Source organism: Numenius arquata, chromosome 6, assembly GCF_964106895.1.
Source record: "Numenius arquata chromosome 6, bNumArq3.hap1.1, whole genome shotgun sequence".
NCBI classification, from domain to species: domain Eukaryota; kingdom Metazoa; phylum Chordata; class Aves; order Charadriiformes; family Scolopacidae; genus Numenius; species Numenius arquata.
Window position 1 is genome coordinate 31397636 of NC_133581.1, and position 22313 is coordinate 31419948.

The window sequence follows — 22313 nt, forward strand, 5'->3', positions numbered from 1 at the left end:
TACTTTGCTTCTTTGTCCTCACATGCTTTATGAAGTCTTTAATCATGTGTTCTACTGAAGAAGAACCAGACTCTGTGACCAGGGCAAGAAGTCTTTACCCAACACACTAAAAAGACTTAATAAATTAAGTAAAGTCAAGACAGTAGCAGTAGTAGAGCTGATGCTTTTGTCAAATTTGTTGTGGGACTGAAACCGAATGAGACAATTTATTATGCTTTAAGACTCTATGGTCTCTATGTAGGCAATAATAAATTTTGGTCTGGTATAAATTTATGTTAGCACAGGCTTTTTCATATCTATGAAAATTCAACCTTTGAGTATCATACATCAGGAAAAGTATTAATGACCAGCACAAAAAATTAACCTCTAAAAGATTTAGAGGGCAATTTAGCTGTGATATTAGAAATGTTAAGTGCTGGAGGATTCCAGTCTTTGGTAACAATATTTTTAAGTATCCTGATTTTTAATACGGTACAATCTTGCACATTAGTTACTGCCAAGGATTATTTGTAAATCAGTAAACATAGTCCTTGTTATGCTGAAGGGGTGAGGGAAGACGAAGCCATGGCTGAATGTTTTAGCAAATCCCCATGTCATGTTTGCGGAGATGCTTTTAGGCGTTTTCCACGGCAGCTATGGAAGAACAGGTAACAGTAGCCCCACCAGTAACACTGACAGAGAATTGGAGACTATTTGGTGGTGTTAGAATCAACCATAAATTAATTTCAGGAATTTAAAGGACTGCTCTTTGCAACAGAAATAGTGTTCTGCATTCAGAACTCCAAATGGGGGCTTGTTCCTTCTAGTTGTAGATATCGGAGTTCGCGCTGGGGAAACTTCTGCTGGCTTAATGGGACGTAGGGAGAAAACGGGTTGCATCTCAGAGAGCCCCTAGCTGACCACCCAGCCAGCTGTGAGGCCCAGCTGTGCTTCTGCCTGAGGTATTTATTCTGTGTCATGGCACAGACTTTCAGAAGTATTGTCTTCTGCCAGTTTACATCTATACCAGAATTTAAAAACAGAATTTACAAACAGCTTGCTTTATTTGATTTAAAGACCTGATTTATTTCTTTTGGATGTCAACGGGCATTTTCCTGTGGACTTTTAAAGTGAGTTAACTGAAGTTCAACAGTAAACATTTTTTAATGTTATTTTTTGTTCAGTAGAATAAACAAAAGCCTCTGCTGAAGTCAGTGGAAACAAAGTTAAGTCAATGGTGAATGCTCTAGAAATTCTGAAAGTTGATGTTGAATATTAGAACATCCAATATTAAAGGATTTTTCCCCTTCTTCCCAAACATTTGGATTTACATAATGTGACACTGAGAGAAAAATACTTCAGTGCAATCATGTGCCTTTCGTGTCAGGCTCGAGAAGAGAACGTTGTGGATATCGGATCCTGCGTCGCCATCGTAATTCAGAAGATCAGCTGCATTGCATTGGCAAAGCTAAGAAATACAATGAGACGGCAACCCGCGTAAAAGAGATCCTGCTCAGCACAGTCAGTCCAGAGCAGTTTGTTTTAACACTACTTGAAGCGGAGCCTCCCAACGTCTTGGTGAGTCGTCCCAGCAAACCATTCACAGAGGCCTCCATGATGATGTCCCTGACAAAACTGGCTGACAAAGAGCTGGTTCACATGATTGGTTGGGCCAAAAAAATTCCTGGTAAGAATTTCAATCTTGTTTTTGTTTGTTTTATTCAATGCTTTTACCATTAATGTGTCATTCTTTACCTTGAAATAATAGCACAGCACAGTAAATGTGCGGTATGAAAATCTTAAGCTTTTTATCCTATAAAGTAACGGACATTTTATTGCTCTCTGGATGTATTTTGATTTAAACAACAACCTAGCCCATAATTTGCTATCTGCTGTTAGTCAAATACTTGTTCATTTTGCTAAAAAGCATAGTTGGTGTTGCATGTAATTTCTACCTCATCAACTATAAATACCTGATTAATCTAATTTAGAAGGTTCATTAACAGGGGTATTAACTAAATTGCTATAAAAAAGAATTTAAGACCAAATTCTTTCCTTGAATCCTGATAGAAGGTTTCTGATAGAGTTGATGAAAACTGAAGTGTGTCCTAGCACCGAGTGCCTGCAAGTGCTTCAGTCGACATGGTTGCTACGCAAGAGCATCACATTGCAAAGTTGAGCAGAGTATCGACCTCAGAATTATTGTGCACTCTCCTTCAAAACAAAAATCAATAAGGATGCTTTTGGTTGTTGGCAACACAAAGAATACGTACTGAAGTACAACTACATGCGTTATTGCCTTGAATGCCTCAAATGCTACCATGACATTGTGGCAATGTACCATTTCACTTCTTACAAACTAGAAGTGGTGAACATTTGCAATTACTTCTCCATGGGGCAGCCATGATTAAAACAGACAGAATAAATAACAAAAACCCGAATAAAAGCAGCCAGCACGCAGAAAAGATAGTTGGCAATGTTGTGCAGAAAATCTTGCTGGCTGCCATAGACTAAACTGCAGACTGTGGCCCTTCAGCAAGAGCTAGGATGACCAACTAATAATAGTGGTCTGAAAGAAGCATTAAATAATTGATCGACATACAGCAGAATGGGGCTTAATCTTTAACTTCAGATATAGTGCTCTGCTAAAAGTGATCCCTATGGCTGTGCTTACCTCCCACGGCTAATATACTTTGCAGCACGTCTGGCAGTCCTAACCCCACCTCCATCAGGACTTAGGAGCCAGCACACCATGATTTGTCTCTTGGATTTTGTGCTGAAGGCAACCAGAACATGCTGGTGTGTGCCCTGGTCTTGCCACAACTGTGCAGTATAAACAGCACTTGCTGCTGCTTGAATATGCACCGAGGAAGACATAACAGTGTAGAATCATAGAATCATCATAGAATGGTTAGAGTTGGAAGGGACCTTAAAGATCATCGAGTTCCAACCCCCCTGCCATGGGCAGGGACACCTCCACTAGAGCAGGTTGCTCAAAGCCCCATCCAGCCTGGCCTTAAACACCTCCAGGGATGGGGCATCCACAACTTCCCTGGGCAACCTGTTCCAGTGCCTCACCACCCTCACAGTAAAGAATTTCTTTCTGGTATCTAATCTAAATCTCCCCTCTTCCAGTTGAAAACCATTACGCCTTGTCCCCTGTCACTGCACTTCCTGACAAAGAGTCCTAGAAATAAACTGAGTGTGTACACAGTACAGGAAACAACCTTGGTGAATATTTCATATAATCCTTAAAGTAAGAATTTAGGATAAGGGGAGCATATCCTATTTCAGACCTAGGTGGAGTGGCTGAAGGTGCTACCAGCTTCGGCTGCTGGACCGCATCTCCTAGTTGCAGAATTACAGTCTCCACGGCTCAGCCGCTGTCTTGGAGGGTTCAGGTGGGATGGTTTTAGGGTATGCAAATCCCAGGTCAGTTGCTGAGCTGCTGGGGAGGAGATGCTTCCATAGCACAAGCATCATAAACTTATTTGCAAAATGATAGTGGTTTTGGCATTAATGTGGAATGTTTTAAACTGAGAGCCTAAATCCTTAATCCTTATTTTTTCCTCCTTTAAGAAGCTCTGAAAATAACTGTAAGTGAAGTAAGTAACCATAAGGGGTTAAGTGTTGTCTATTGCTGTAATTGCTTGTCTGATCAGAAAAACTTAAAGGTACTTTTTCAGAAGACACCATATAGTTATGTTAATCCAGTAGGAAGTGAATTGTGAAGGAAAAACAGAGAAAGTCTTAGAAAACAACCTCATTTTAAGCAATATTTAAATGGGGAAAAGCCCCAGAACAACCTTTTCCATTTTCTGACTGTTCCTAATTTCTTTACTTTTTCTTTTTTAAAAAAAACCAAACAACCACAAACCTAAAACCTCAGCCAGTAGAAATTAATGTTTTGAATTTTTTAAAAGATTAGTTTCCAAACCAACCCCAATTTTGACATTGATCACTTTTAGTTTATTTTCACCATCTGTCAGAAATAAAAACCTTTTCTTGGCAATAAGAAAACTGTATGAAGAAAACCCATTGAAGGCCTCAAACCCCTTCAACACAGTTCCTGGGAATGCTGACACTTTATCACGTGTTTGTTTTTTCTTATCTCTCCTGTTACATAGAACAGAAGTAAATACCATTTTACAACAATGCCAAAAATAGATGTGATGTTTAATATGTACTGAATTATAAGTAATATTGCCATATTACATGGTAGTTAGAGCTTGAATATGGATTTATTTATTTTTTCCATGAAAACAACTGTGATGACTAAAGCTTAAGACATAGAATTATAGTTTTCAAAAATTCTTGCCTGAAGTTAGTCATCTAGATCCATCCTCTGCTTCCTGGAGGTAAGGTCTTGAAAATACAATATGGAGTTCTTGACTAATGGCCCAGTGAACAGTAATTTTACTTTCTGTAAAGCTGAATATTTGCCTTTGTGTAGCTGGGTAATAAGCCCATTTTCACCTCTACGTTATTCTTGGGTATTATTTTGACATTCACCAAAAGTGAAAAAAAAAATTTCTTTTTTCCTTATAGATGCTGATGTTAACAGTAACTTTTTGCTTAAATAGGAAAGATAAATGTGTTTTTTCCATATTTAATATTTAATGACCTTCTTTTGTTATGAATTTTACTCAGTGACTGTATTTTTGTCTGTACTTTCAGCTTAATGGATTGTATTTTTGTTGTTGCTCAGTAAAATAGAAGCTGACACCTGGAATTTTTCCTTCTGAATTCCAAGTATTTTAATTCTAAGTTGTCGGATGGCAGAACATAACTTCTATAATTGCCTTTTACTTTGTTGACCTCGTCTAAGAGAGTTGAACATGGTTCATAGCTGAACCTGTATTGCTAATCGATAGGATGTTGTCATAACATTGAAATTTGGATTCATTATGCAGTCTAGTGTGTTGCTGGCCAGAGCAGCGTCTCTTTTGCTAGTTACTACACATCTAGCATGAGTTTTTTCGTGTCTGTCTCCGTAATTTGTAACTAAACTATTAGGTATAGAGCACACAATTTAAAGGGCACGTACTACAGCAATAGAAAAATAAGTAATTTAATGTAATCTGCGTCAAATGAAACGAGACTTCTGACACTGCCATAGAAGCTATGGTGGTTACGTCCTCTCCTTGGTCTTTAAAAAGCATAAGTTTGGTAAGAGAAGGAAAGGTATAGTCCTTCTAATAACTGTTCTCAACAGTCGCAAATCATACTGCTGGGGCTGATAATGTGAGTTTAGCAGACAACTGGATCTTTAAGTATCTGTAGATTGAATGCTGGGACTTGGTCCGACATCTCACTCAACTGAGATAGTTTGTAAACCAAATAACCGGTTGTTTATGTGAGAGAAATCAGCAAACACCTGTGTAAATGTTTATTTAAATAAACTTCTGAAATGTCTTCGGGCTGTTGTTTCCCAGGAAACTACCACTGTCAATTCCACGATTATTTTTCTAAAAGCCCTTTTAAAATTATGGCTGTGTCTGGCAGATAATCTGTTGTTGGCTGTGAATTCTGTAGTAAATTCTGTGACAGCAAAATCCAGGAGGGAAGGTACTGCTCGTAGGGTCCTGTTTACCCTTCTTACAAAATAAGGAGTAAAGCTATGGATTTTGAAAGGCAGCACTCTTAGCAATGGTAAGAAAGCGTGCTTTACTCAGTTTATGCCAACCAGGGGCTGTCACCGACTGTCTTCCAGCCTAGTAGTTAAATAAGATTAAAATACATGGAGCGTTTTTATAAATTACTGATTCTTTGACAGCAGATTCTTTGTCAGTGCAAACATACAACATGCACTTTAAGATCTCAGACAACTGGAAAGAGCCATGGGAAGCTTCTCTCCCGTGTCTAGGCTGTGTAATGATTTTTCTCTATGTATAGGCATAGAGAAAAGCTTGTCTAAAACCGAAACAACTCTGCGAAGAGACCTGTCTAAAGCAGCTCTGCTTTGAAAAACTGTGGCCTGATCTTGGATGTAGACACAGGCATGGTTTGACCACTTCTGAGGTGATTGTCACCATATCTGTCTTTTATTCCTTGACTGAGCAGCCTGCTTTCCCACTTGCATTTTGGCGATTCACACTTCTGGATTTTTGGTTTGGGTTTTTTTGGTTGTTTTTTTTTTTTTTTTTGCACATGTGTAAATTTTTATTTCACTTTATTTGGTTTCTGTGCACCTTTTTGCCCCAGTCTTTTTTGCAGAGGAAGGGAAAGGGAGGGCGATGGCTGTCTCTCCCTTCTGGCTGTGCTGCAGTCCTATCTGACACTTTGCTGTAAGTTCTGGAGAGAATTAAATGCAGGAAGAGGCTTCTGCACAATTGCATTAATTCTCCTCTTGCTTCTGGGATGCTGTGTATGGAGGAGATGGGGACAACATTACCTTCATCAACTACCCTTGTCTTCTTTTCTTCTAGTTTGTTACAATTTTGGGGAAGAGGGCAGCAGGAATGGGAAGGGTTGGGATTGGTTTGGATGGGGTCAGAACATCTAATTTACAAAGGGAATGATAACACAGAGGCACCAAGATGTGGGTTCTTTCATAGTTAGCCAATTAACTCAAAAACATGCCTGTTTTATGAGATAAAAAAAAAAACACCTGGAAGTGACAACCATATGCGTTTTGGGGAAAGAGCAGACTATTTTCCTAGGAGTCCTCTGCAGTGCAATGCAGCAATCTCTGACAAAAGTGAGTTTCCCAAGTGATTCCCCGGTGCATCTCAGGAGGCTGTGGGACCATCATTTAAAGAGGTGGCCAAGCATAAGGCCGGTCCTCTGCAGTCACTTGAGTTTCACCAGCTGTATGGGAGTAATTGCACTTGAACATCACTCTGCTTTATTTCAAATGTTTTGTGGAAGGTTTGACAATGACAATAACAAATATTCATGTTCCTGTTTGAGATGGCAGCATGGTCCTTCTGAAGTCAGTTGTCCCTTTTCTGGCATTCTTCACAACCCATAATTCTTTTTGTTTCTTTTTGCTTTCTCATATACTCGGTCTTCTTTATCAAGAGAATTAAACAGATTGATTTATTTTATGCTATATTCATCATTTTAGGTTTCATTGATCTCAGCCTTTATGACCAAGTTAGACTCTTGGAGAGCTGCTGGATGGAAGTTTTAATGGTTGGTCTGATGTGGAGATCAATTGACCATCCTGGGAAACTAATTTTTGCACCAGACCTTGTACTAGACAGGTAAGAGGAATAAACTTTAGAACACTTTGTATTAGCATGTTTGGAGGTGAGGTGAATAGTAAGAGGAAGAGGATTAAGTATGGGAGTTGCTATTAATATTTTATCTAACAGTATAATTTACTTGTATTTGTAACAATAATGTCTTGAGGTTCCCTATCCTCACAGGGGCTTAAGAAATGCTAAGCATAAACAGTGTTGTTGATCTTGCCAGTTCCTTAATTCCTCTAGCACATGACAGCATGAAGTTTCTCTGTATTTTTCAATTCTTTTCTTGGTTTTGTTCCTTTTGGCCTGAGTCTCTAGATGCTGAAACTGTAGATAGATCAACACAATGCACTACATTGTCTATCAGTTTCTTCCAGCTGATAGATTTTCTTCCCTGAGCCCTCAAAAAAAGCAGACACAGTGTCAGGCCATATTTTGATTATTTTAAGCAGGTTTTCTACCTGTTTTTCTTTCTGCCCCTAGTGCAGACTTCATAAACAGCTATAATAATGAACATCGCAGAATTAGTCAAAAGGGATTTAAAAAAGCCCTAGCTTGCTTTTTAATACCGAAAGTATTTTTTTCAAGCTAAAGCAGGGTGTGTGCAAGATGAAAAACTATTTCTCCCTAACATCATGTACCAGCATGGAAGAATAAGGATTAGTAAGGGTGCTTTTCTACAAGACTTTAGAATGATTTGACCTGGGCTTTACATTGGTAAAAAGTCAGGGAAACAATCTTGGGTAGGTTTAAAATGTCACTTAACCTTTTCAACCTGCGGAAATTCAGATCTATACCAGTTATGTGGCTTGAGCTCAATGACAATCATCATCTTAGATACAGAAAGCAAAATGGATTAGTAAGGGAAATAAATTTAATTTGTAAAAGATATTAAATAAATTATTGTTTGCCCTTATGAAATTCAGTGCAAGGACACGCTGGGGTGTTCAATGCAATGATAAGGAATTGCTGAAAATGTATGATGCATTTAGTTCCTCGGGAGCTAATATGTGCTGAATGGAGTGAGATTATTTGATGCATTCCGTCATCTCCACAAGATACAGAGGAGTGGGAGCTAGCAAGCATCTGGGCATGCTGTGATTTTATTTTAAGAGATGCGTATATGAAACTGGTCTGTAACTTGATTGTTTTTATCTTAGCTGAACTTCAGATACGTTTCCTACATGGTCTTTTAGACAAGCAGTTCTCTGATGCTTGTGTCTTTGTTTTGAAACTGGCAGCTGCCTCCAAAGCTTAAAATTCTCCTTTGGAGAAATTTTTTTTTTTTTTTGGAGAATTCTCCTTTGCTATGAGGAACAAGGGAAACTGGGCACTATTAAGGCAGCTGCCTTTCTGCAGGCAGTACTTGCTGCACCTCCATAGTGTCACCTGCCTCGCAGCCTGAAGGCTTGGCACCCTCTTCTTGGGATCCACTAGAAGAGTAAAGGTCTTTTAATTCTCCTGCACTGCTGTGCTTAAGCCTGTCTCATCTTAAAAACATTACAGCGAAAAGAATCTCATACTGCAGATAGTATAAGAAGCATCCCTTTGAATACTGTGTCATAGAGCTTAATTGCTTTTTTAGTCCAGTACATGTTAAAAAAAAACAACTAACCAAAACACTGGAACAGTAACTTCAGTGGTTTGAAATTTGCTGCTGCTCAGTTTTAAAACAATTGGAATGGCTTAGGGTTGTTTGGGTTTTTGGGTTTTTTTTTCAGATCAGAAAATGGGACTATTTCTAATATCCAAAATGGAGAAAGTTGCATTCAGCAAACACTTGCAAACATAAAAATAACCAAACCACAAAACAGCTAAAAAACAAAAAATCTATTTACATTTAAACATCTTCAAAGAAAAGCTGCTGCAGGATGGGGGTAGAGGTCGTTTTATTCTTTTAAAATGTCTTAATTTTTCCAAAAAACTTATTTTAGGGAGTCTTTCTTACTTGCCAAGTCCTGAAGCCTCCGTCAGGTACAAATAGGGGTGTCACCGGTTGTGGTATTAACTCCTTGTGAAACACATCTGGAAGATGATTCAAGGCGGTACTGTGCCCTGCGCTACAGAGTTTCAAACTGATTATGCAGAATTATACTGGCTGTGAGGATGAAGCCTCTTACAGAAATATGGTCACACTTACCTGCAGTCAATCCTGCACGCACTTTGAAGAGAAAATCAGTTTCTTAGAGGTGCTGACCTTTTATAGCAGTGTAATTTTCAATTTAGATTTCATGATAGAACCTTTTGAATGCTCCCGAAGATGAGATGGACAGGCCTTTTTTAGCCTACTTCGTGCTTTGACTTTTATCTGGCCGAGTCAGAGTTCCCTAATTCCACTTTTTCGGTAACATTTTAAATGTGTTTCCATAGGGACGAAGGAAAATGCGTAGAGGGAATTTTGGAGATCTTTGATATGCTCCTGGCCATGACCTCGAGGTTCCGAGAGCTGAAACTGCAGCACAAGGAGTATCTATGTGTCAAGGCAATGATCCTCCTCAATTCCAGTGAGTACGTAGTTGACTCTGGTTCTCACCAAATGGTACTTCTTATTTTTGGGGGTGGCTGGGAAATCAGCCTCTAAAAAAGGCAGAAGTATCAAATGAGATAAAGCTGTTGAAAGAGAACAAATAGGAAAGGACTTCTAACCATCAGATTGCAAGGATTTTTGCTCCAGAAACTTCTAAACTGAACCATTTGCTGGATTTAAGGTCTATGTCCTGTTGTAAGGATTGTATGAAAGACCCAAAGTCTGAAAGCTTCTCACAAGGTGGGGCTGATGGCCCAGGCTGTGGGTATGTCCTTTTCAACGAGAACTTTTGCTCATATCTCTGTGGATCCTGGTCACATATAAAGTTGCTGTACAGCTCTACAAACCTGTCCTTAATTCTTAATTCTAGTAAAACTAGTTAACTCAACTGAGTTATGATTAATTGGGCTTTAATGTTCCTGTTTTATGATGATTAACTGGTAGAAATGATTGAAAGTACTCAATGGTTCTGCAAGATGAAACTCAGTATAGGAGCTTTGCTTTGCAGCCTTTTACACAAGGCAAATAGGAGCGTGTATTTGCTAGTTTAGGGTAGTCTGTAGTAAAATAATTTTAGTCCCCAGAACAAACTGTAATTAATGTTGTCAAAAATACCCAACAAAAAAATAACATCTAGCTATTTATATCTATTGTTTTCAGCAAGAAGCTGCTGCATAGTTCTCAGCCCAGTTCTGAAGGAGAATACTCCAGCTGTTATTCCACTTACTTATTTCAACAGGCAACCAAAGCTGTTCTTTTCTTCTTACAAAAGCCCACCACGACAATAACTAACCAACAAAAACCCAATGAATACCCATGTTCATCAGCCCTATTTTCTTCAAAGCCTCACCTCTCACAAAATCTCTCCTTTCACCTCTCCCTGCTCTCCTTTTTTGTCAAAGTTCATCTTTTTCTCCTAATTGTCAAGGTGTTCTGGAGCTCTGTCCTTCCATAAGTATCTTTGGGAGGGTTTTTTTTCCCAGGTCTCTTCTGCTCTATCGATAATGTTATTGTGTGTTTCCAGACCTTCCTAGTGGTGATTTCTTCTCCTCCCTCTCCATACCACCAGTCCCCTTTTTTCACTTTGGCTGACTTTTAAGATTTCTCACCGTAGGCAATGCTGTATTATGGCACACTTAGTGAGCTGTAGGGAGACCGTGGCAGGCTGCGGCTATGAGCAGTGTCTCTCGCCGTGTTCTCCTCCCTCCCTAGGACATACTAAGAGGAAAAAAAGGGTTGGGGTTTTTTTTCAGTGAGAAGGTATTAGAGCAAGCATAATGCTATAATTCATAATAGTTACTAAACTGCAAGGTACAGAGTGAATCAAAGGAAAATCTCCTGGAGAATGGAGAGGATGTCCCTTCTCTGGACTCGAGGGCCTATATTCAACATTTGTCCTTTTAGGATTTGGGACAGTCACTCAATTTGCAAATTTTGGCAAAGGAATGCAAGTCAGAGCTTGGTGTAGCACATGGAGCATCGTTTGTACAGTCTTGAGGGGGGGACGTCAGGAAATGTATCTTCTCTAATCCTGCTGAAATATTACATCAGAAAAAAATCCACAGTTGCAGCTTTTTTTTTCCTTCCTCATGAACAGGGAGTTCTTTCTTTCTCTCCTCTGGTCAGGCATGTTTCCCTTGTCAGCAGAAGAACCTGAAAGCAACAGGAAACTGCATCACCTGCTTAATATAGTCACAGATGCTTTAGTGTGGGTTATTGCGAAGAGCGGAATCCCCTCACAGCAGCAGACAACCCGTCTGGCCAATTTGCTGATGCTCCTCTCTCACGTCAGACACGCAAGGTAAATTTTACAGAATGTGGGTAACGCATAAGGTGTTCGTATTTGTTTATTATAACAACAAAGTGAGGCTTGGACTCCAGAGCACTCCTGAGGGGATCCTGGTACTGCTCTTCATCTCTGTTCATTGTAAGGCTTGCTTTCCGAGCAGAACTAAACAGGCAATATACTCAAGTGCTTGCTGGCACTCCAAAATTTTGTGTTGATAGTAAAATGTTGTCATAACTGTGTTACATTAAATTGTTCATTATGTTATCTGCCTGAAATGTTTAACAATAATAACACAAATTCAGCCTTTCGAACAAAACCCCACCCAGTCATGAAAACTCTTCCATCCAAACTAAAAGTCTCTTTCAAAACTGATCTGCAGTGTGGGCTTTGGTGGAGCATAGCGGGTGCCATGTGTTCTCCCAGACCAAATTTGTTGTGTTTTATTTAGAACCACAGCATTTTTACCAAGTGACATGCTATAGAGATGCCATGCTCTTGCTTTCCCCATGGGAAGCAGCTCCTTTGCTCCCCGCCAGTCTCTGGACCTCCTTGAGCTGCTCATCTTTGGTTGCAGTACAGCAGACTCAAATGCAGGGTGCTACAAACAGGTGCTTTTCAGGCTGTTTAATTATTACCCAGAGACCAGCTACTCACCAAGCTGGCTTGTGTCCTGGCTTTGGACTGTGTGTCCTGGGACCAGGCTGGTGCGTGCAGAAGGAGAGATGGGTATATCTGACTTCGGTAAGGATCACTGAAGAGGGACAGCCACCTTTGCAACAAGCTTCCTGGGAGAGCAGGTGGCAGCAGCAGGGACCTGACTGTGCCAAAATGCAGCTTTTAACAGGCAGTTTGTGAACCGGGGGTGAGTTTGAGCCCTACGGAAGCTACACCAGCCAGAGCACTCCAAATCCGACGCCTGGCTCTAATGCACTGCTGTCACCTAAGTTTCCCACTGTAGTGTGACACTGCATCACAGCATCACATAAGCTCTTGTTCTGGCATGGCATGAATAAACACTATGAATCTTTGCAAAATTTTTAAATTTTCTTATTCAAACAAGAGTTTTTATGCTGTGCCTATCTCAGCTGAAGTCTGGAGGCTACCTGTCTCCTTTACGTTGCTGAGCACTGGTCAGTCAATTATAGTTTGTTCTGGCAATAATTGATGCTCTCAGCCTTATTACCAAGTGATGCAGGACTCTCAAGAGCTGGGTGTAGGAGGCAGGGGCCACAATCTCTTCTTTGCCATTAACATATTTATAACTCTTGGATTGTAGCAGAACCTCATTTTTCTGGAAGCATTGCCCCCTCCCAATCCAATCCACCAAGTCATCTATATGGCTGGCTGGCTGTTGCTGTTTCCACTGTGATAAACTTGGCGTTGAGCAAGCCCGCTTAGCTTTCAACCCCAAAACCTTGAATGCATCTGACTTATATGTATGTGCAACTGTGATTGCAACAGCTGTCTCCTGTTAGTCCAAATCATGACACAGCCACTGAGCATCCAAGCTAACAAGGTGTCATCGTATCTTACTGCATAACAAAAAAATACTATTAAAGTCTGTAGCCATCTGCAAGATCTGACACTGGACAAGCAGAGAGGAAACAAACTGCTTGAAGTTAACCAGGGTAATTTGGTCTTCCTACTCAACCAGGCAGGAGAGGTAGGTAGTCCCTGTAAATTCACCTTTTGTATAAAGTTGCAGCATGTGGGCCTCCACTCTTACAGCATCAGAGGTTTTTCTCTTTGTTTTCAATGCTGTTGGTACATCTGCAGTACTTTCTGAAGTTGGTTTGTGCAGTGCAAAACAAGTCTTGGTTCTCTAAATAGTAAAACATTCAGCTTTAAAGTATTGGGATGTTGTTGCTGTTGATAGTGGTAGGTGATCTCAGGGACTGCGGCAGCTAAACCCTCTTAACTCCTAATAAAAAAAAGGAGTCTCTTGAAGCCATTAGCATGTTTTTCTTCTCTGCGTTGTCAGATCCGGGTCACTGAGTTATTTTCTGTTCTCTTTCACAGTAACAAAGGAATGGAACACCTCCTGAGCATGAAGTGTAAAAATGTGGTCCCAGTGTATGACTTGCTGCTGGAGATGTTGAATGCGCACACTCTCCGAGGCCAAAGGAAGTCCCCGGTCACACATCCCGAATTTGGCCCACTAGAACAAATGGAGACTGGAGACAGTCTGCGGAACGGGGCATCCCAGTAATTCAGTTGAGACCTGGAAACGTGAAGGTTGTTCAAAGATATGGGAGAAAACAAAACTACTGTGACGGGGCTGCTGAAGCGTGGCCTAGTGCAAGCCCTCATCTCTTCTAGATTTGCACATTGCTATCTCGGGAAAGGCTTGTGGGATGCACACCTCTGTCCGTGTTTCTGACATTGTAATAGCTGCACTTTTATAGTGCCTTTTCTGAGACTCTTCAAAAGCACCTTATGAAAGCAAGCCTCAGAACAGTACCGGGAGAGAGGGAATTACTGCCTCTCCTTTTTTAGGGGCAGGTGAACTGAGACAGAGAGATAAAGAGCCTAGTTTGAGATGACAGAAGAAGTCTGTGTCAGGGTAGGAGTCAGTATCTAGGTCTCCATCTCTCAGACCAAGGCTTTTAAGCGCTGACTAGATATCTCCTCTTTCAGCGTGAGATTGTAGGAAACGTAGAGCAGGACGCATTTGGGGCAGATCCGCTTACCTGTGTGTGCTGGTCCCTGGGGAATACCTGCTTTGCAGCTGTTCTAAAGTGCCGGGATATGTACAGTGTAAAGGAGTTTCTTCTATTCTTAAATATGCAATGGCTGCAAGAGCCTTTATTTGAAGGCCATTCAGAACAGCTTTTAGGGCCGGTTCAGAGCTTCTTCAGAAATGTTAAACCAAGCTTAAGTTTGTATTTTGTGAGCCTGTTCTTAACACTCACATTATTATCTATATATAATTCTTCAGTGCTTTAAACAATGACCAAAATGCCTAGATATTTCACTCAGTGCTGACCTTTGAAATGTGTTTTGTCTGTGGGATTAACATGTTGTTTTATATATTTATTAATGATGTTAAATCTATTATAATATTTAGGTACAAGAGGTTGCTCTCTGTGAATATTAACAGTTTGCATTTGTATATGAGCTGCTAATCAGGGCATGTGAAATCAGCTAAAAAAAAACCATCTTCCCTCCCCTTTTGACTCGTGTGTGGAATTACGTCCCTCCCAGCCGAAACCTCTTGCACCCGTCTTGCAGGGAACCTAAGCTGGAACTTGCTTTTGCCTGCTGCCCTCAGCTTTGCTGCTTGCCTGTTTCCAAAGCGCATGGCACCTTGTGCTGTGCTTTTCATATCTTGTATAGGATCCCTCAAAGAGCGGGGGAATGACGGTTCTGGCACTTCTCTTGCGTTGCACGTTTGATGACTTGTTTGAATTTCACTGAAGATGTGGGTTTAAACCCCCCCTTGTTGTGCTGATTTCTGCATGTGTTTAAGCTGCACTGAGAAAAAAACCCAAAAAACAGAGGAAATAATAGCCTGACCAATGACATCAGCGACAAGCAGGATGGTGCCACTGCTTCTGGCAGCTGCCAGTATTGCAGTTTGACGTGAGCGAGAATGGCAACCACCCTAAATGGATATGTTTAAATATAATACATTTATGTTCTGGGCGTTTCAGGTATGGTGAAATTAAATTGGGATCACACCAAAAGGCCATCTTGAGCCAATAAGTTTCCTGGATTAGGGACTTTGATTAGTATGTCATTTGCATACTTTGAATTATTCATCAAACCTTTGCTCTTGGTGTTTTTTCAAAGCCAAGGACAATGTTTTTTATAGGAGGAGCATTAAGAGTTTTCAGCGAGTTACACAAATCTATTGTCTTGTTTTGATCTTGTATTATACCAGATGCTGCTGCTGGTCTAAATTTTTACTAGCTATCTTTTTATTGTTTTTAAGAAACTGTAATGTGGCAGTGCCCTTTAAATAAGTGTAGTATTTACTATAAAAATGGGAAAAAATGTGAGTACAGTCTGGAATTCTCAAGTACTTTAATTTTTGGGGCAAGTTTTGCTGTGAAACAGATATGTTTCAGTGTTTCTTGGGCTTGATCACCTTCTGGCCTCAATGCCTGTTGTATTGTTCTTTTTCTAATTTTCCTTATCATGTGTAATCTTTTTGTTTAATACAGTTTTTCAAAGAAATGTTTGATTTTGTTGTTGTTGTTGTTGTTTGGTTGGTTTGTTTTAGAAGTGCTGAATTTATGTGTAATCTTGAAACAAGCCTCTTGAAAAAGAAAATGGGAAAGAGTGGGTATAAATTGTAAAATTAACTTCTACATGGATTGACTGTGAAAGGATGATGCTGCAGACTTGTGCCACGTGTTGTGATTCATATTTGCTGTTGCTAGCACAGTGCAACTAGGAAAATTATGTGATTTATCAGATTTTTTTGTCTTGTTGAACATAATTTTATTAAAAGTTACTACTAGTGTTTTAAAATGGGAAAAAGCCAATAGCTGTCGACTTTCTGGATTAACGTAGCTGTGTTTGTACTTGGATAAGGAGAAGGTGCACATCCCTAAAACAGCACAGATTATAAACAGGGACCTGTGTGACAAAACGGCTGGACAAGGGTACCTTGGTCTCTTGAGAGAGGTGTTGGGTTTATCATGGGTCTGTATCCTACAGAGTCTCTCAGATGCTGTGTTCCTGGTGTGGACCACATCCATGTCCCTGCCAGGCCTGAGCAGAGCTGCCACGCTGTATTTCAGTTTAGATATTGGGGGGGCTTTTCCAGTTTCAGCATGAAATGACTTGAGTGCTGAGGAGCTGTAAAGGGTGTGAGGAGGTGAGGAGAGCGGGGCCGATCTGTGGCTTTCCTTCACTGCTTTCCTCAGCAGCTTCTGCTGAGCTGGGACCTAGCCAGAGGTGGCTGTTTCTACTAGAAGAAATTATGCAGCAGTTGTGGGATGTTCGCAGAGGTGAGCAAGCTTGTTTCATGCAGGAGTGTCAGTTGGCATGGATTTAAAAAAAAACCACCACAACCCCCCCCAAAACCTAAAGCAACAACAAACAAACAAGAAAGAATGAGAGAGGGAGGAAGAAAGAAGCCCAAACTTTTCCTTATGTGTGCTGTTAAAAACATGTGGAGGTTCTCAAGTCTAGAACTAGAACGAAACTGTAAAACAACCTTCTCTTTTTAAAGAAATGTGGTAAATCTTGGAGCATTTGGGGCAGGTGAAATGCTATTTCTCCAGGAATGTGCAACCTTTTCCACACCTCCATCTTCTTGCAAATTATCCAATTTTAGTGCTGTCACGTTGCCAGTCAGAGGGGAGAATAGAGGAAAAAGACATGTTGGAACATTCTCCCTTGAGACAGTGTCGACAGGCTCAGTGCTCCTATAAGATATATAGCAAACTAAGACAGATAGCACTTAAAGATATTTTTTTTTTCAATAAATATGTATATTTCTGTAATAATATGTTAATTCCTTACTGATTGAATGATAGATCTATAGACGGATCACTGTCATGAAAGCATCTTTTTTAGAACTGGAACTTTTTCTTTTCCTCCTGATGGCCTGTGGAATATGGAAGACATTTGCTGTACCTGCATCATTACAGTGGTTTAACAGAGCCTAAAAATGCAGTGAGCCCTGAGAAAGTTCCCTCTTGGTCCCATTTGACTACTGATCAGTCTCAGCTAAGGTAAGAACTTTTGTCTTGTTTGGACTTTATCATAGAATCATAGAATGGTTCGGGTTGGAAGCGACCTTAAGGATCATCGAGTTCCAACCCCCCTGCCATGGGCAGGGACACCTCCCACCAGACCAGGTTGCTCAAAGCCCCATCCAGCCTGGTCTTGAACACTTCCAGAGTTGGGGCAACTACTACCTCTCTGGGCAACCTGTTCCAGTGCCCCACCACCCTCACAGTGAAGAATTTCTTCCTAACTTCTAATCTAAATCTCCTCTCTTTCATTCTAAAACCATTACCCCTTGTACTATCGCTCCACTCCCTGATAAAGAGTCCCTCCCCATCTCTCCTGTAGGCCCCCTTCAGGTACTGGAAGGCTGCTGCAAGATCTCCCCGGAGCCTTCTCTTCTTCAGGCTGAACAATCCCAGCTCTCTCAACCTGTCTTAATAGGAGAGATGCTCCATCCCTCTGAGCATCTTCGTGGCCCTCCGCTGGACTCACTCCAGCAGGTCCATGTCCTTCCTGTGCTGAGGACTCCAGAGCTGGACACAGTACTCCAGGTGGGTTCTCACCCAGGACAGGAGTAGAATCGCCTCCCTCAACCTGCTGGCCACACTTCTTTTAATGCAGCCCAGGATGCAGTTTGCTTTCTGGGCTGCCAGTGCACATTGCTGGCTCATGTTGAGCTTCTCATCCATCAACACCCCCAAGTCCTTCTCCTCAAGGCTGCTCTCCAGCAGTTCTTTGCCAAGCCTGTATTTGTGCTTGGGATTGCGCCAGCCCAGGTGCAGGAACCTTGCACTTGGCCTGGTTGAACTGCATGAGGTTTGCATGGGCACATGTCTCAAGCCTGTCCAGCTCCCTCTGGCCGGCATGCCTTCTTTCCAGCATGTTGACTGCACCACACAGCTTGGCGTCATTGGCAAACTTGCTGAGGGTGCACTCAATCCCACTGTCCCAGCAAAGATGTTAAACAGCACCGGTCCCACTACTGACCCCTGAGGAATGGCACTCATCACTGGTTTCCACTTGGGCTTTAAGCCATTGACCACAACCCTTTGAGTGTGACCAGTGCCTTATGCCAACACCTTATCCACTGAGTGGCCCATCCATCAAATCCATGTCTCTACAATTTAGAAGCAAGGATGTTGTGCAGGACAGTGTCAAATGCTTTGCACAAGTCCAGGTATGATGTCAGTTGCTCTTCCTCTACCCATCCACATTGTTACATCATTGTAGAAGGCCACCAAATTTGTGAGGCACTGTCACCAATCACCTCCTTATTTTCCATGTGCCTTAGCATAGTTTCCAGGGGGATCTGCTCCACAATCTTATTGGGCACAGAGGTGAGACTGATCAGCCTGTAGTTCCCCGGGTCTTCCTTTTTTCCCTTTTTGAAAACGGGGGTTACGTTTCCCCTTTTCCAGTCAGCAGGAACTTCACCAGACTGCCACGACGTGTCAATATGTTTGAGAGTGGCTGAGTAACTTCATCCGCCAGCTCCCTCAGGACCCATGGATGCAAATCACCAGGTCCCATGGACTTCTGCGTCTTCAGGTTTCCTGGATGGTCTCGAACCTGATCTTCTCCTACGGTGGGCGGTTCTTCATTCTCCCAGTCCCTGCCTTTGGATTCTGTGAATTGGGTGGTGTGGCTAGAGCCCTTGCCAGTGAAGACCGAGGCAGAACACTTATTGTGTACTGCAGCCTTCTCCGTGTCAGTTGCAGCCAGGTCTCCTGTTTTGCTCCTCAGGAGGGGTACAGTTTCTTTCATCTACCTTTCTTGTCCTATGTACCTGAAGAAACCTTTCTTGTTATTTTTCACATACGTATCCAAGTTTAGCTCCAGCTGTGCCTTGGCTTTGCTGATCCCCTCCCTGCGCTCACCGACCACATGTCTGTAATCTCCCCAGGATGTCTATCCCTGCCTCCACAGCCTGTGCGTTTTGCGTTTGTGTTCTGGTTTGGCTAAGAGGTCTCGACTTAGCCCAGCTGGCCTCCTGCCTCCCCTGCCCAACTTCTTGCACATTGGGATTGAGAGCTCTTGCGCCCTGAGAAAAATGGCTCTAAGCCATCTCCCAGCTCTTGTTCTCTCCTTTCCCCCTCTGGGCAGTTTCCCAAGGGATCCCACGCACTAGCGCCTTCAACACCCGGAAGTCTGCCTTGCTGGGATTTAGGCTCCTGACTCTACTTTTTACCCCTCTTGTATCCCTCAAGATTGAGGATTCCAGCCGAGCGTGACCGCTGCAGCCTGGGCTACCTCCAGCCTTGACCCCTCCAAGAAGTTCTTCTGCATCAGTGAGCAGCAGCTCCGGCAGTGCCTCTCCTCTGCTCGGGCTCTCCATCCCCTGTACTAGGACTGCTTGCAGTCGGCTGTGCTGCTTTTCCAGCAGATGTCCAGGGGGGTTGAAGTTCCCCTGTCAGGATCAGGGCCCGCCAATGTGATTTAGAACCGCTTGCAGAAGATCCAAAGTGCCCGTGTGTGAACTGGCACAAGAGTTTCAGGTGGAAGCTCAGCCTGAGGGCGCTGGGTATCGCCAAAGGCCACGGCCACGACCGGGGTCTTGAAAGGGACAACGCTGCCGCCGGGTGCTCCTGGTGGCTTTGGAGCCTGACTCTATGGAAAGCAAGCCCGAGCTTTTCCCATTAAGCTGGAGCCAAGTGATTTTTAAGAGCTAGCCCGGAGAGCCTGCTTTTGTGCATCCAAGGTTGTTCCTTCGTCTGAATAACAGAAAAGAGTTGTGCGCTGATGAAATAGCTGCTCTCCCCTGGGATGCGCTTTAAAAATGCGGCTGGGAATTTGGGTCCATTTTGGTCTGAGCACGGTTATCCCGTGGCAGAGGTGGATGGCACGCTCTCCCTTCCCTGCCCTTCCCACCAAGGCACTTGAGAGGGGAGCTGCTCCAGAGCCGGTCTGACCTCCAGCAGAGCGGCAGATCTCGGCACACGGGGGAGTTTCCCGAGGCAGGGACATGCCAGGGCAGCGGAGAGACCCAAGAGGAGCCAGCAGCTCTCACGAGAGATGCTGACGAGGCTTGCGCCTTGGCAGAGCAGCAGTGACCACCCCCACGCCTACGAAAAGCAGCCGGGGGAGTGCGGGCCGACAGGGCATGGAAGGGCACCTCTTTGACGGAGGGGCATTCCACTGGCCAAGTGGGAGCCCTGGAGGCCACACAACCCAGCAAGCAGGCATTGTCTGGGACCATCTGCACAGGTCAAGGGGACTCATCCCACATGCTGTGCCTCTTGCAGCAGCCCGAGGAGGCGCTGAGGAGAAATCAGGATTCCAGCCTCTGACACTTCTGCCTGACCCTGTCCTCCATGCAGTAAATACCCAAGTGCACCTTGCCATCAGATCCTGTTAAAACACACTCTCAAAGGTTCTGGCTGAGCCGAGGTGGGGCCGACGGGCATGCCCGGTTGCCGGGTGCCCGTGATGCGCTCCGGCGCCTGGGACACCCCAGGGGAGGCGTCACAATGGGGGCGTCACACAGCGGGGGTGGCTGTAAGGCTGACAGCAGGCAGCTGCCCCAGTACGGCCTGGGCCAGCGGCGAGTGGGCTTGCAGGCCATGGCTTCGATAATGGTCCGTGCCTTGCTCGTGCTGAGCATCTTCCAGTTCCTGCCCAAGGTCGGGGATGAGCTGGATGAGGCCATGCGTGAGCGCATGCGGCTCTATGCTGAGGAGACGACTCAGCTCCGGCTTCTGGAGCAGAGGAGCCAGGAGCAGAGCAGCTCTGCCTGGGGAGCCCTGCTCTTCGCTGCCTTGCAGCACTGGCAGTTCTGGGCAGTTGCTGAAGTCTCACTGCTGCTCTTCGGGCTCTGCTGGCAGCTCAGGAAAAGGAGCCATCAGCCAGAGAGCAGCTGTGAAGAGGAGAGATCTGGCAGCAGCACAGAGGATGAGGAAAAAGAAAGGAAAGGACAAGACTCTGATGATGAGGGGCACCTGGTCATGCTTATTGCAAAGCGCATCCGTGGGGCAAGGAAGGGCGCGGCCTATAAGCGTCAGGTGGCGGAAGACCTGGTGAGCGACCTCCTTGGTGTCTTCCAAGCGCGCTTGGCCAACAGTTTCTTCCCGGTGCTGGGGCCAGCCATCGGGGTGGGCAGCGCCTTTGAAGGTTGGAATCCCCGTGGGCATGATTTGGTCTACCACCTGCTTGTGCCCCTGAAGCCCCCCCGTGGACACAGCTTCCAGCTGGAGCTGGGCACTGCGGAGGAGATGCCGGCAAAGAACTGCGTCCGTGTTCAGCTGGAGTGCACCTGCATGAGGGACCAATGTGTGGAGAACATGCTCTGCTTCGTCCACCAGCCCGAGGAGGCACTGAGGAGAAATCAGGATTCCAGCCTCCTAAGCAGCCTCTGCACCGGAATCTACCTCGACGCACAGAAAATTGCCCGCTGGTTCCAGACCTTGGTGAGCTCAGCCTGGGGGGAGATGACTCAGTGGCATCACTACAGTATGAAGTTGCTGCCTTCCCGCCACTCCTGCAAGCTGCAGCTGAGGAACGCCTCCAGGAGATTCCTTGTTGTTGAGGTGATGTTTGGGGTACAGCAAGGCGACTCGGACATCTTCCTGAGCAGCCAGGCTACAGAGGCCATCTTCACCCCAGACACAACATGGGCAGAGACCTATGCTGTGGCAGAGGCAAAGTTCTTCAGGCATATGGCCAAGCAGGTCCCACAGGACACCTTCCACCTCAAATGTCTGCAGCTCTGTGCCGGTATCCTGGTGGGTACAAGCTTTTCCACCTATACCTTGAAGACCGTTGTCATGCACCTCCTGAACACCATACCCCTGGAAAGCTGGAGAAGGAAGGAATTCCTGTTGCGGCTGCAGGATATCATGTGGTACCTGCGCAGCTCCTTGGAGGAGAAACGCCTCGACCACTTCTTCTTTGGCAATGAGAACATGCCCGAGGACATCATCTTGCCCCCATCCTTCCAGGCGGCTGAGCCACTCAACCTCTTCCAGTGCCTGGTGCAGGATCCAGCTGCCCACGCCACGGCACTGCGTGAGCTTGAGGAACTGCAAGATCGGCTCACAAGACTGCTCTTCTATGGAGTCTGAAAGAGGTCTTCATGGACAGAGCCGTGCCTGCGTCCCCTTGGCTGCCCCACGTCTTCAAGAGAGTCCATTCCTTCTGGGAGCTT

The 22313-nt window shown here is 43.9% G+C and overlaps 2 protein-coding genes across 2 annotated transcripts in view; both read left to right on the forward strand.

The window, feature by feature from the left end:
- Window positions 1–15660, forward strand: part of ESR2 (estrogen receptor 2) — a 36263-nt gene extending 20603 nt beyond the window's left edge. Inside the window, exons 5-9 of the mRNA XM_074148443.1 lie at window positions 1367–1666; window positions 7049–7187; window positions 9543–9676; window positions 11326–11500; window positions 13508–15660. Coding sequence (XP_074004544.1) covers window positions 1367–1666; window positions 7049–7187; window positions 9543–9676; window positions 11326–11500; window positions 13508–13697 — 938 coding nt within the window. The 3' untranslated portion in view covers window positions 13698–15660. The remainder of the gene's footprint in view (window positions 1–1366; window positions 1667–7048; window positions 7188–9542; window positions 9677–11325; window positions 11501–13507) is intronic.
- A 5073-nt stretch (window positions 15661–20733) lies between these two features.
- Window positions 20734–22230, forward strand: LOC141465406 (inositol 1,4,5-trisphosphate receptor-interacting protein-like 1). Its single transcript, XM_074148786.1, has one exon. The coding sequence runs from the start codon at window positions 20734–20736 to the stop codon at window positions 22228–22230; it is 1497 nt and encodes a 498-aa protein (XP_074004887.1).
- The last annotated feature ends 83 nt before the right edge of the window (window positions 22231–22313 follow it).

What these genes read in the sequence shown, in the direction of transcription:
- LOC141465406 (XM_074148786.1), top strand. Translation starts at nt 20,734, where the DNA reads ATGGCTTCGATAATGGTCCGTGCCTTGCTCGTGCTGAGCATCTTCCAG.